The 15,057-nt window shown below is 40.9% G+C and overlaps 1 protein-coding gene across 13 annotated transcripts in view; it reads right to left on the bottom strand.

Moving 5' to 3' along the window:
* The window catches only part of dtna (dystrobrevin, alpha), a 25,388-nt gene extending 11,113 nt beyond the window's left edge, over window positions 1-14,275 (bottom strand). Inside the window, exons 1-13 of one of the 13 annotated variants that reach the window (XM_005912626.3) lie at window positions 13,841-14,275; window positions 9,865-9,932; window positions 7,824-7,904; window positions 7,522-7,735; window positions 7,134-7,219; window positions 6,492-6,646; window positions 6,281-6,386; window positions 5,616-5,782; window positions 5,274-5,398; window positions 3,838-3,846; window positions 3,425-3,508; window positions 3,139-3,207; window positions 884-979 (exon numbers count right to left, since the gene is read on the bottom strand). In XM_005912626.3, the coding sequence (XP_005912688.1) occupies window positions 884-979; window positions 3,139-3,207; window positions 3,425-3,508; window positions 3,838-3,846; window positions 5,274-5,398; window positions 5,616-5,782; window positions 6,281-6,386; window positions 6,492-6,646; window positions 7,134-7,219; window positions 7,522-7,735; window positions 7,824-7,904; window positions 9,865-9,931 (1,259 nt within the window). In that variant the 5' untranslated portion in view covers window position 9,932; window positions 13,841-14,275. Of the gene's footprint in view, window positions 1-883; window positions 980-3,138; window positions 3,208-3,424; window positions 3,509-3,837; window positions 3,847-5,273; window positions 5,399-5,615; window positions 5,783-6,280; window positions 6,387-6,491; window positions 6,647-7,133; window positions 7,220-7,521; window positions 7,736-7,823; window positions 7,905-9,864; window positions 9,933-12,263; window positions 12,885-13,840 lie in introns of those variants that run through there. The other 12 variants (XM_005912625.3, XM_014332376.2, XM_014332384.2 and 9 more) reach the window with 12 other exon arrangements.
* Between the last annotated feature and the right edge of the window lie 782 nt (window positions 14,276-15,057).

Here is a 15,057-nt window from a genome sequence, read left to right as displayed (position 1 = left end):
CAGGCAGCATTAAAAAAAAAAAAAAAAAAAAAAAAAAAAGTGTATGTGGACGCAACATTTTTAAAAAAATGTTTTAAAAAAGCAAATAACTTTTACTTTTCTGAGTCAGATTTGGCATGAAAGCTTCGATAGGAAGTAACACTAAGCTAGTCGCGTGAAACGCAAAACAATAAATTAAGAGGGGTTAAGTAAAAAAGTGGAGATACAAAGCAATCGATCGCTTTGTATTTGAAAGCTTATCTAATTACAAATACAGTAAAAACAACAAAAACAAAAAGCAAAGAAACCATACAGCCCTGTATTTACACATTTATGCACACACATGCGTACAGTAGGGTCAAAAGCTGCTACAATAACACAACATGTTATCTGGAAGTCATTCACCAATAAAACACACATATAGGCATTTTATCATAGGCCACACAACAATAACAGAAAATATGTCAAATCACCTGCAGTAAATTAAAATGATTAAAAGTCACAGGATTTACAGGATCAAACAAACAAAAGACTAATAATTTGATACCAGTTAACTAAACTAATCTGTATTGGAAGTTACACAAAATTAAAAAGCTGCCACTTTTAACTTGATAAATTTCACTCAAAGACAACACATGTACACTGCATGGAGTTATAGAGTCACAATGTTGGAAGAAATAGACCCTGTTACCCACTTTGGATACAAATCAGTCAGAAACACTGCCGGGGAATGCAGAAAGGGTCAAAGGTCAAAGCAACCAGCCTCTTAAACAATCTGACAGCATGCATCGTTAGGACTGTAACACACTCTGACTAGGTTAGGGGGAAAGGGGGAAAGGCGGCAGTTCAGCGGAGCACATAGTTTCCACTAGTGTTTGGCAAACACAGCGGCACACCCACTAACCATGTTTTGGGGTTGTTTTGGAGTAGGTTCACATAGAGGCCAATGAGTACATGTTCGTCAGCAAGTCTATCGGCAACATCGAGGTTGTAGTTCAACCTGGAACAGTGCAGGGTTTCACAAAACACAAGACATTACGTTACACAGGTGACAACGGGGTTGAGTGGGGACGGGAAAGAGTGAGGGAGGCAGGGAGAGGACACGACAAAAGAAAAGAGGAGGAGAACAGCTGAAAAGCAGCCATTCATGGGTGACCAGAGCGAAACAAGGCCATATTATGTTTGGGAGAGACACTGCCGATGAAGGCTAAGAGCAGACTGAGGGCATGCCAAGCAAAAAACAAAACAAAAAAACAAAACAAAAAAAAAAAAAACCCAATTAGATAAATACTCTACAGGTACTTAGTCATCTATTAGTAAAACTATCAAAAGTCTATTTATTGCTTAAACATTCACGTTAAGTCAGGTGTGCATGGCCCCTTTATAGAGGCCACCCACCAGGGTTGCAAACATCTCTAATGTAGTGACCATGCAGTTTAAACAATATTTTCAATAGCAGCTTCTTTTATTAGCATTTACAAGTATATGTATGTTATAATGTCAGAAGAAAGCAGTGATTACAAGGGCAGCATCATATGCAGGAATGCCCAGCCCTGTCCTTCAGCTCATCCCAAACCAGCAGAGAGATGTAAACTCTCACGTGGGTCTATCCTGGAGCCTCCCCCTCTATGGACATGTCCCACCTAGGAGGCACCCAGAAGACATCTTATTTATATGCCCAAAACTCCACAGCCGGCTCCTTTCAATGTGGAGTAACATGGACTCTACTGTGAGTCCCTCCTGAATGATTGAGCCTTTCACCCCATCGCTAAAAGAGAGCCCAGACACCCTTGAAATGGAACCCGCCCCAAAAAACCCAAAAACAACCCCAAACCCAAAGGCTACCACATAATTATCATGGATGTTCACTAGCCAGTACAGCATACTGACCAGACCTAGCTCGGACGTACGATATACTGTATATGATGGAAATCAGCTGTTAATGTTTAGGACAGCTGGCGTGATCTAAATGAAACATCATTCATTTATTGTTAAAAATAAAATCCTTTTATTTTTTAAATTGCCTTTATTGGGCAATTTATAGTTAATTAGTGAAGTATTAAAAGAAAGAAAACCATGAGATAAAACAACACTCCGAGTGAAGTTGCAGATATATGCATGGATATATTAAGAATTTATTAGCACAACCCTTGACGGCAATTGTTCCCAGTGGCCATGCATGGTACTGCAGCAACAACAACACCACCACCACCACCTTTTTTGGAGATCAGAAATGAGACACCTCATACACTACCCTCCTTGCTCTTTAACATGCAATAACAACACACCTCCCTGAACTACAGGTACATTGTTCTCATTGTTGTGCCCCCACCCTGCCTCCCCCCCCTTTCTCATTTCTCACGCCTCTCATTAACACATGGGGGTCTGCCCGACGCTGCCAGTCCTCAACCGCAGCCTCAGATCTGTTCTTCTCCCAGGATGTGGCCCCTGCTAGTGAATTATTTATTATGACATTTCACCGTATACTGTCCATGCTTCTAAACCTGTAAATTCATACATTTATTAACAATAATCCTTGCTGTCTTTAGTTGTAGTCAGCTACCAAACTTCTAAACAGGCCCCGTAGCATATGGGATTATCAGCCTGTTCAACGGCAACTTCAGTGTCAGTTATGAAAGAGGGCAGTGTGCCCAAGAGGAATGCTTTCATCTCTCAAGTGCAGGTACAGAAGTGCACAAATTCCTCTCACTTGAAAAATCAACTAAACTACATCTCCTAAAAAAACATTATTACCGACCGAGGAAGCGCCTTAATCCTACTTTGTCTAAAACGAATATACCTACTCACATACACCGTAAACAATGAACCTGGGAATATATAGCATAGCATATGAGCTGACTGATGGTAACATTCAAAGAAAATGGCAGTTAGTGTTTCCCATATCTGTGTGAATGAAGAGATTATAATAGGCACTCTAAACGAAGCGCCAATGATCTTCATGATGCATGCTTCATCTAGCGTCTTTGAAACAGCCCCTAGAGAATAACAGTGTACAGCCTTCTATAAGAAACCCGGCTTGCTAATAGTTTCCTCAGGATGATAAGCACTCTAGTTAATGCGTATGATTATTATCTATATTAGTTTGCGCATGCATTCGCGCTACAAAGGCATTCTCATATGCACACCTATGCCACTTACCCTCTCCCTTTCAGCAGATGTGGAGCAGCCCCAGTCAGGGGCTTTCTCTGCCCAACAACATTATTCTTGCTGTAAGGCAAGCCATTTACATTCAGCTCGAGAAAACACATTAAATGGTGATGCACAAATCTTCACACATGCACCCACACCATCACAAAGACTTCAGGAAAATAAAGACAGCGTGGGTCATGGAGTTCACGGGGCGCAGGGTCTTTAGGGAGCACGACAGATTGAAAAGATCTGTTGTGAAATCCAGGGCACCCGTTGTCAGCTGGGATGTACTCACTTTTTGGTGGAGTAAGGGTTCCCTGATGTAGGCATGGAGTGGGAGAATGAGTAGTCATTGGTGATGTTCACTGGTCTTGGTGGCCTGGACAGTAAACACGTGTTAGATTTTAATTTGATCTGACAGAAAAGCTAAAGAGACAGAAAACACCAGTTAGTCTTTCATTCTTGAGGATTTTGCTCAACTGGATAATCTCTGAATTTCCACTTGAGTAGTTTATACAGTATGATATCATGTAGGAGAACATGCAAGAATGAATGAATCTGGGAATTAACAAACAAAACAGTGTTTGGGACACGTCACAAGTGGGGAATGTGAGTGGATGAGTCTGACTGTACACGATTAGCACAATACAAAGGAATCAATCTACAGTAACGATCAAGTATGATTCATATTAATCAAAGCAAACTCACCATGTATCTCTATTGAGGAATGTAAAGAACAAAGAAAGGGATAAATACTTGATTACATTACAGCAGCACAGGAAGAGACTAATACATCAAAAACAATGAAAAAAATAAGAATGAAAACTAAATTGGGCATCCACAGAAGACAGTGCCCCAAATCTACTGAGTTTATAGCATAATTCAGTGCAGTGAAGAAAGTGAAGAAAAAGTGCGTTTTTAAATAACTGAAAGTAGCGATGCCAAAGTACAGTGTACATATAAAACTGCTGGTTTGTAGATTAGATTACAGGTCAGGCTCATGAAATTGCATCCATGTACAGAATCCCATTTTGTTTCATGCATGCATGAAAATTTGCACACTTCCGGTCACCTCTACAAATTAAAAAAACAAAAACAAAAACCCTCACACCTTATGTTAACGTCATTATTAGTGTTGTAAAATCAAAAAGATTTTACTTTTCTTTCTTCTTTTTCTGAGCCTGAATTAAAACTATACTCTGTTATTAATTATTGTCTCTTTAGACATGATGTGACTTATGTGCACCATTAAAACAACGGTAATGAACTTTTTGTGGTTGACATTTATTACCAAATTACAGATTGTCTGATGAGTTAAAATTTTCTATTTACCTAGTTTGCTATATTAGATATTCATAAGTAAAACTATTAAAAAAAACTGTTTTTTCTAAAGAAAAACATGATCTTCCATTTAATATCGAGCAAAATCAAAGATCAAATTATATTTTAATCCTAGAATCTGTTTCTTAAACGCCTTATGGCAGTCACACTGTATATGTTGAAGGCTTTTACTGTGAAAGGAAGGGACAGGAAGAATTTATTTCTTCAATTCTAAAATATATTAATAATCAAACTTTCGGATCTCATGTTATCTTTACCTCTTAAACTAGCATTGAAATCTATTACCCATCTGATTTTCTGTAAATATGTTGGCGGCATCATTCTGAAAATTTTGGGTCATTTGCAGGCTATAAAACTGGGGACAATTAACATAACAATTAACTTTAATTGCAGGAATCATAAAAATGGAATAATCAGTGTGTTGTTTAGCTCTCAGCACCAGAAGTGACTTTATGTCTGTAAGATGGGCTCTAATAGGCAGCAGCAAAGTGCTTAAAAGTCTATGCTTTCATGCCTGATATTTGTTTCATTATTTATACGACGACACTAAACATCAAGGAAAAAGTAGCAGCAGCGCTGCAGATTACAAACAATCCCAAGGCTGTAATTAAGCCTGATTGATCAGTTGACCTAAGAGATTGACTGGAATCACTTCAGACCAAGGAAGCAGCTACAGGATCATTACCAGCTGAGGGATCAATTTAAAACATTTCAAGGTTTCAAACTGGCACTGAATGCACAGTCCTCAGTTTCAGTGTTATAAAGGAAAAAAAAAAAAAGGGAGCGAGAGCAGATGAACTTACACAATATGAGCTAGGTTGAGAGGTTTATCTGGCATTTCAGGAAACAAGGGGTGAAGAGGCTCTCTGCTGGATGCACAGCTCAATGACTTACTGAGGGCGTGGGATAACTTCTTAGCGGGGGATTTCTGGGTGATACACAGAAGCAAGGTGATGGTTGTGAGGATGCGAGGATGCTCATTTCTTTTTCAAAGCACACGGTAAATCACCACGGTAACACTGTCACCTGGACTGAATCTTCAGATTCCTCATGTTGTAGCGAAGCAGAACAAAAATAGCCACAATGACTGGTCCGGTGCAGACACACCTCCCCTAGCCTCCTCCCCCCTTTCCTCCCTTCCTTACCCATGACGTATACTCCTTCATTTGGTGCTGGTTGCTATGGGAACCGCTGGCATGCCCCCTCCAGAAGCAGTCCTGACAGAGCTGGTAATTATGACATTGCTGGCAGCGGTAGCGGAAGCCCATCATACTCTCAGTATGGCAGTAGGAGCACTCGACCGGGTGAAATACTGCAGGGAGGAGAGGAGGAGCCAGACACAGACACACAACTGGTCCCCACCGCGCAAGGCAGATGCATAAGCGCACACACACACACACACACACACACACACACACACACACACGAAGCGATCTAAGCGCACACACACACACACACACACACAACACACGACTCCCGATATTTTGCACATTGCAGAAGCTGATAATAAGATTTTTCATTAATTTAATGACAGATGTGCTGGGATATCTTGCACCCCCCCCCCCCCATTTTGAGCAAATAAACACAAAGCAGCACAGCATCGAGCTCTATATGTGCACATATACTAGTGTTTCTTCTGCTTGTGATGATGAGTGCATCACAGATATACACACTCATACACAGGGTGTAAGGTCCCAGTGGGTCATCTTTACTGGAGGTGTGTCTGTGATGGCGGTGACTGAAAGACCATGATGCAAAGCCGAACTTCCCCCGCTTGCGCTCCAGCTAAATATTCTTCAGCGCGCCTTACCGTTCTCCACGTTGGCGAGGCGGTGCATGAGCGGCAGCCACACCAGACACTGAGGGGGCGGGTCTGACATCAACGTATCGAGGAATGTGTTGAGGGAGACCTTTTTCTATTGACGTGCAGCGCAGAGAAGAGTGAGATTCACCCACACCGTCAATGCTAAAGCAATCACACACTTACTGACATCAAAATGCTGCGGGCGTCAAACCCTCACCTGCTGCGCAAAGCACGTTCTCGCAGCTTGCTCGGTGTAACCAAACGAGGGTCCCTCGAAAACCGCCATGGGCAATTTAAGAGCCTCCCTCAGAAACTGGTCAAATTGCGAGTGCACCATTATTCCAGCAGAATCTGATATGAGTGAAAAAATATCTGGAAACAACGCAGAGGCATTACACAAATTAATCAAACTAATTGTTGGCTGCCACCACAGTCGGCTAATTATAGCATTACACAATACAATTATCCCACTTATTTGTGAAAACAAATCAAAGTGCAGCAGTTATACAGATCCATTCTAACTATACACCAACCCTCCTTTTGACCCCCCCCCCCCCCCCCTTTTTTTTTTTTTTTTTTTTACAAGCTGCTGCCCCCAGAGATTTGTACATTGTGTAATAAACCCTATCCTTCACATACAGTAATGAATAATGACTGCTCCCGGCCATGAAGAGCCAGGGCAGTGCTAGTGCTGCTGCTACTTGTTTTAAAACCAGAGCAGACAGAAAAAAAACAGGTCCTAATAATTTTACATTACTCAGAATAGGAGGAATTCGCTGATTTATTACTGGCAACATAGGCAATTATAATTTCATTTTTCACGATTAAAAGTAAGATAAAGATTTGTTGTGTTTCTTACATCTTAATTTATCCAGAATTTTCCCACCACAGATGGTTGCGAGGGCCATTTTCACAACAAAGATAGATGTCTTGCCGTGGCCCTCCCTAAAAGACAAAAGAAAAAAACGAAAACATTAAACTCATGTATTCTTTTAAAAGGAGCTGTGAAGATGTAGGCTGCGTAGTGTTCCTGCTATAATCGCATGAAATCAGCTGTGTTTGTAAAAAGCATGTGCATGAGTCCGCTTACAAACTTATCCGCTCTACATCCGCGTGTTGTGACATTAGAAGGGGAAAAGAGTCTGGATTTTCACGGTCACATTTCACGCCGCATCAACTCAAGTCAAAACCTCCGAGGTGAAAGTACACAACCAGCAGCCGGCTCGTCACGTGACGCGTTTACTCACGGGTCATAGGCTGCCAGCAGGAAGTTGAGCAGCAGGCTGATGGACTGTTCCACGTTTATCTGATGCGTGGTGGGCATGCGCTTGTTCAGCTGGTAGAAGATAGTGGACAGCACAACTTCTAGACGAGCCACGGAAAGCTCAGCGTTGAGGTCCATGGCGTTGAGGCCGTTCTCCCGGAAAGCCTCGATGACGTTCCAAATGTCGACCAAATGCACTGAAAACAGGAAGACATCAACGTAAGCCTTTTTGGCTCGGCCACGTGCAACATCTCAAAAAATCAATACATAAAAATTCATACGCACAGTTGCATTTCTTCTGCACAAATCTGAGTTTGCAGGCTGTTCTGTACGTCGACAGTCGTATAGAATCCAAATCCTGAGCCCCTGTAGGAACATCACTCTTTAGTCCTCAAATGACCAAATATGTGCCACTGATACAAGTGATAGTGATTTTTATTTTATTTTTTACTAAATTACAGTTTTAGGCTTTATTGTAATTTCCCACTTCTTATCACTGCATTTTAAAGTTCTGCAGTGAACCGTAGCTTAGATACTTAGTGCCTAAAATGACTATGAAAACAGCTCAAGTTATAGAGATGAGTCGGGGTAACTCCTTTTTACATGAAAATGACTGAACACCATAATTACCTTTGAACATTTTGTCAATAAAAGAAAGAGCACATGCATGATAGACACAAATGGAGCCATTAAAAAAAAAAAAAGTATTCCTGTACAAATTATAACAGGGGGGAAAAGGAACAGGAAAGCTTGTTCAGTCATTTCAGTTGTTAAAACAGGTTGGTCACTTGAGAGTTAATACTGAAAATGGAATACAAACTGTTAAATATTATATATTTAAATATGCCATTGAGAAAACAAGATATGACTAAAAAGAAAGTACTCTCTGTCAATCAGGCTATCATAAAATTGATCTAGTCCTTAAAAGCTTAATTTTTAGTATAAACGAACCACCTCTAGCAGCAACAACATGAAGCAGTCATTTTCTGCATGGCTTTATCAGTCTCTCACATCGCTATGAAGAGATTTTGATGTCTGGGCAAAGACAGATGCCTTACATTTGACTCTTTATACAGAGGATTTCATGGTCGACTCAATGACTACAAGGTGTCCCGGTCCTGTGGGTGTAAAACAAGCCCAAATCGTCACCCCTGCAACACCGTGCCTGACAGCAGGTATGAGGTGTTTGTGCTGACATGCTGTGTTTGGTTTCTACCAAATATGATTCTGTGCATTCTGGCCACACATTGCCACTTTGCTAATTGCATTTAACATGCTAACTGAGGCCTGCAGAGTTGAGATGTAGCCCTTGGGTTCTTTGCATTCTCTGATCATTGCAGTCTTACCTTGGGGGTGAATTTGTTAGGATATCCACTGTCTTGAATATTTTCCACTTCTGAATAATATTTCAAAATGTGGAAAGATGATTTGAAAGCTGGTTGGAAAAAGCCTTATAACCCTTCCCCGAATGATGGGCACCAACATTTGCTTGTATATCATCATCGCTGATGTCTTCCCTCCTTGCCATTGTGTAACACACACCTGAACGCTCCAGCGCAACAAGCTGCCAAAACTTATGATTAATAGAGGTGCTCACATTTGCTGATGATCAATTAATCAAATGCATTTGATTAGCAGCACCTGGCTCCTACTTAATTCTACAATCCTCTTAATTCCTATGAAAGCAGTAAAGATGTATTTAGGTTTTCTGCTTCTGCATTTTGGCTTTTTTTTGCTAAATAAATAATGACACAGTGTAATATATCATGTTTTGTAGTTTATCTCAAGTTGCATTTACCTAGTTTCAAGACCTAAGAACCAGATTATTTTTTATTATGTCCGGTGTGTCTCACAGTGAGAAAGTTCTGGGTTTAAACTGCAACTCTAAACTGGTTTGAGCTGCAAATGTGGATATTTTCACTTTTAAGGACAAGATAAACCCCACCATTCATCCAATGTCCACAAAGCAGCTCTAAACACGATGAATGGGAATACTTACCGGATGAAAGGATGGAACTAATCAAAAACTTGAACAATAAATGTTTTTTGTGAAAATATTTTATATGAAACAGTGTTATATTAATGAGCTGTATTTCAATAAATTCAAATTGGCGCCCTCACACTGTGTGAACAGACAGCATGAGGTCATATTGCAGGCCTGTGTGTATAAAAATCAATGTGGTTGACACTTGATCTTTATGATATTTGCTGTACATGAAACTTACAGAGAGACAGGGAGAGAGAGAGAAAGAAATTGCCAGTTTTACGGTCATTGAGTTAAACAGTCCAGCAAAGATCACAGTGAGCTGCGGCCCTGAGCACTTACTCATCTCCACCAACAGTTGCCTTCTATCTGCCATGGTGTCAACGCTCTGCCCGCAGTCTTCAATCATTCTGATCAAGAGGAGAGAAAACAACATCAGAACCCGAGTGCCTCAGCATTAGCAGTCGCAACCTCAGGGTGCTCTTCCTTAAGCTTAACATCAACATTAGACACACATCGTTATGACTCAGCGATAATGGCAGTAGATTAAACTCTTGACTTTTAAAGCAATGACTCCTAACCTTGATACAAACGCAGCTTCTCTGTTCTGGTTATCCAAAGTTTAATCAGTTGTGGATATCCTGATAATTCAGCTAAAAGTTGGCTAAGTCTTTCCCCTGACTTTTTCCAAACAAGGGGACAGATTTACTAAATGAGCACATGAGCACAATTCTTTGCAAGGAATCGCTTGATATCATTAATTTTGATAACAAGCATGTCTTATTTCTTGCACTTTTTTCAGCATTAAATATCGATGCAATTAGCAGAAAACTGCATATCCCAAATATTAATAAATGTTTGCACACCCAGTTTTAATATTCTCCTCCCAGAAATGCATATGCACCAAGGTCAGTAGCAAAAATCCCACCTCTTTCAACTTAAAATATCCAAAAAAGTCTGCTTTAGATTGCAGGAAGGATGACAGAGATGCAACAAAATTAAACTTTCACCCGTGACATGAAGGTTTTGGCGCTTTCTCAAGGTTAAGTACATGTTATAATTCTTGAGTTTGCTAGCTTACTATGACAGCAGAAGATTTCTCGTGCACTTCACCATAAAACTGCTAAGCATTGCTTCCAATTTACCAGAGATAATAACAGCATTAAGACGGCTACTTTATTTTGGTATATTAAGGACAGACAGCAACTGACAGGAGATCATCAACCTGTTGATGACATCCAAATTTGGTACAGGACATTAATATTATTAATATTTAGTCTGGTGAAGTTTTAACGTGGTTAGCCAGTTATTCACTTCAGATATGCCAACAGCAACACAGATCAACAGTGTTTAGTGTATTTATCACAGTTCCCTCATTTTTTGTGTTTGGAAAGGCTAGTAAAAGGTCACTGCTCTTTAATTTCCCTACATAAAGAGAAATTAACAGATAAAAATGATGCCATGCAAAACTCACAAGAGTTGTCGGTGTGTAAACTTCTTAAAAAACAAAACAAAACCAAACATCAAAGGGAGCCAAAAGGGGCCCACGGCTTATTGTGCCCCATCATCCCACTGCAGGACAATCCGGCCGTGATAACATCATACTATGCTCCAAATTTGAGAGTATTCATATTTTGTAAACTGCAACCTGAATGCAGCGCAGTGCGGTGGTTATCAAAATATTTTTAAGTTGGACAAGGAGAGGAGTTTGAAAGGGGCAGAGCTGCAGAGAGAGAATGCTCACACCATGCCTCGCTGCACACTGTCCGAGGCAATCTAATACACCTAGTCATGTGGTTTTGTTGCTATGGCAGCAAAGATCCTAGCCGCTTCACTCGTTAAAACACACACTCATACACACACACACACACGCACATATAACACCTCCCACTGCAGACGAGCAAAGTTTGTAGAGAAAAGTTTTTCACCAGTAAATATCTTTTATGAGATAACGGTCGGCGGGCTGATACTTGAGCGCACAGTGACACTTCTTGGGCGAGTGGCTTGAAGACGCTTTTTCTGTGAGACAGTCATTCAGGCATGCTTTTTCAAATTACTCTGACAGTAATTGGTAGACCCAAATATTATGCTGCAGATATGCGTGGTGCAGAAATTAGAATTCACCTAGTGTTAAAAAGCAGACAACACCACAGTTTTCTGGCCCCCCACCTCCTGCTTGCCTTCCTCTGATTCTTGCCAGTGCAGGCAGTCAGTTATGGAGCACTAGGAATGTTTGAAATCCACTTCAAGAGGGGAGAGATTAAGCTAATAAGTTAACTTGGAATTATAGGATAAAGTGCAGTATTTCAGTAAATTGCTTCACAATAGAGCACAGATCAAAACGGCCACAGAGGAATTTCAACGCTGCCCTCTAATAAGACAAATAATAAATCTCATCAGTTTAAAGAGAATGATGAATACAACCACAGCGCTTTTAGATGCAATTTAATGTCAGGCCACTGCCAGCAGCCACAAGTCCAATGTCATCATGAAAGCAATGGATATTGAATTCCATTTATCACTTCCAGACTAAGCAAATATAAAAGTGTACAAATATACAGCATTGTCTAGATTAAAACTGATACCCTTTGCCGCATCACATTCAAACACATCCAGAGTGCCAGCTACGTGACCTTCTGCGGTCTGTTTTCATCCTTGGAAATAACTGAGATTGATACAATCTATTGCCAGAGCTGATATTAAACCAGTGCAGGGGAAGGGAATGACATGATCAACCTTACCTTTCATAAAGCACCATGTTCGTATCCCTTTCCCCCCCTTTCCTGAGCAGAGTTATTACAAAGCCAGGTCGCCCTTTCTCCTAAAACAACAGTCCATGACACAAACTCCTTTCAAACAAAATGGGCCCATACGGGCGGGCCTATCCGAACACATCTGAAACTAGAAACTGTGACTCCGAATAGAGCATGTGCTGTCACTATCTTTAACTACAAATGAGAAGGTGCAACATTCTTCTACAGCTTTGCCGGCTCTCTAGTTGCAGACCCCCACAAAACATGGTGCCCGACATCTGGCCCTGGCAAACATTACTCACTCTCTGTGGCACTGCCACACTGGAAGTATTAGAAAATAACTGCCCTTAAAAGAGCAAATCATCTTTTACCACTAACAGTCCAGAGTTAGCGTGACTCATTCCTGCAAGACTCTTGGCCGCGTTTAGCCCTGCCACTCTCTATCCCCCAACCCCTTCCTTTTTTACGCTGCACAGCATTTCTGCTGGACAAATATCAGACCAAAACAAGCCTTATTAGTAAGTTATTTACATTTTTGATTCTATTTCTGCAGCAGCTCGATTAAGAAAAAAAAAAAAACCCAGAGGAAAGTGCTGTTAATTTATGTCCTCCGTGTACTTGGACCAGGCTGACAAGCAACAATTCCAAACACAAGCATTTACTAGAGTTACAGTCCAATCTGTGTCGCTGGCTTGGGACAGTACATCGCAGCTGTTACCACTGATTGGCCAGAGTTATTTTTATATCACGAGACTGAACTACATTGGCATCCAAATCCCATCTCCAGACAGGAATTAAAAAATAAAACAAGAGGGAAAAGCTGCACTGCTGACTAAAGGTAATCAGCTGTTCTGCTCTGGTGTAGTAAAGGTAGTGAGACGAGTTCTCCTCATGCCTGGTACCAGCTGGTGATGTCTGCCGGTAGGGCTCTCTGTCACCTGCTGATGATCACCATGGTTTCAGCTGCAAAAAGGGGAAGAACTTCGCTACCCCGACGTTAAAAGAGTGCAGACACTGATTTATGGGTAGCAAGTGTCCCAGTGAGTTCTTTGCATGAATTAAGAAGCTCGAATTCTGTAATGTCACAAGAAAACAAACAAGTGGAATAAGTTTGCATGGTTGCCTGTCTAACTATGCAATGTGAAAGCCAATATGGAAACACAAATTTGCACCGAGGAGAAATGCACCTCTGGGTATGGACTCAGTGCCCTGTGGAAGTTAGGGCAGCATTACTAAAATCCTACAAAAGGTAGCAGGACATTGGGGGGTGGGGTGGCAACAGGCACCCTGTGGTACACGCTCAGCCCTCATGCATCACCTGTCATACTCGAAACACCTGTGTGGACATGAGACAAAAGGTCTCACTATTGTAGGAACATCTACCCCCACCCCTTCCTTCCCATTATCCGCGTTTCACTACCTGCACATCTCCCGTTTTAAATCACCAAAAACTTGCCAAACTAATTTCACCCGGTGGGGCAAAGTGGGTTAAGCTCGCTCCTCTCGTTGCCCGTCAGCCTCCCTCCTCCAGCGACTGCAGCAGCAGCACTTTGCACAACACTTACCAGAATTTATTTCGAGGCATGCCATGCAACATCACTGTTTTTCCATCCGCGAATCCGTCGTCGTGTCCCGGGGCGCGATCACGGTTTCTTTGGTGTAGGCTGGTGCATCGCTGCACGTAAGCGGCCGTGCTCGAGCCGCTCTCCGGCACCTCCGAAAAAAAGCTTGTGTTGTGGAAGAAAATGTTTTTCAGGCAGCGCACACTGGCTGATCGGAACAAGGCAGCTTCTGCCTCCAATATGTGGCCTCCGCGATGACGTAATGCGGAATCTCTTCACTTGCGTCAGCGTGGCAGCAAAAATGTTAAAGTTTGATACAACAAAATGTTTTCAAAAGATGCTAAAAACAAAAAGGAGCAGCTTATGGTGCATATTAACGTGGTGTTATATACACGCATACATTAAGTCGTTTGCAAGTTGCGGCATCATGTGGCTTAAAGAAGATGACGTCATGCAGATGAAACAAGTGCAAAGCTAATAAAACCAAGAGTGGACAAATAGTTGCGTTAATGGTGACCGAAGTGCAATAATATATCTATAGGTAGAACACCTTTGACTATTATTTTTAATCTGTTTTTGTAACATGCCTTCTTTTCATCATTTGTTTGTTGTTTACTTTAGCGTTTATCTTTTCAGTTGTTCTGATTGTACTGATTGTGTCGCACTCTAGTTTTTAGTTTTTAATGTTTATATGCGCTTTCATGTTAAATTTCTTTAAATGTAAATGGAAGAAGATTGTGAGCTATTCAGGGCAGAGATTATGTGAATCATAACGAAAACTCATTATTAAATATTAACAAAAGGAAAACCTAAATAAAGACACTACCCTGCCATTCACACACACACACACACACACACACAATAAAAAAAAAACGATTAAAAAAACAACAATAAAATATTACACTGTTAAAGATTACATTTTTGAACATAAGTGTAGAGTTTTAGAAAGTCCTAAAATGTTTATTCATCGTTAAAACAACCGAACACATTTTAAGAGAGACACGATATGGTAACAGCATAGCAGCAGTGATGCTAATTCAGTGCGTTTCAGTTTTACTTTTATATAGTACAATATTACATACAGACGTTCATATGGCTTCACAGGCATAACAAACGTTATCAGATTTGATATCATCTTTGAACAGTTTCTTTTAAAACAGATTTGCCTGTTAGTTTATAAATTCAGTGGCTTATGTTTTAATGGTCACATATTTTATATG

Source organism: Haplochromis burtoni, unplaced genomic scaffold, assembly GCF_018398535.1.
Source record: "Haplochromis burtoni strain Fernald_Lab_line unplaced genomic scaffold, NCSU_Asbu1 Contig_3, whole genome shotgun sequence".
Classification (NCBI taxonomy): domain Eukaryota; kingdom Metazoa; phylum Chordata; class Actinopteri; order Cichliformes; family Cichlidae; genus Haplochromis; species Haplochromis burtoni.
This window is presented reverse-complemented; position numbering and strand designations above follow the sequence as displayed.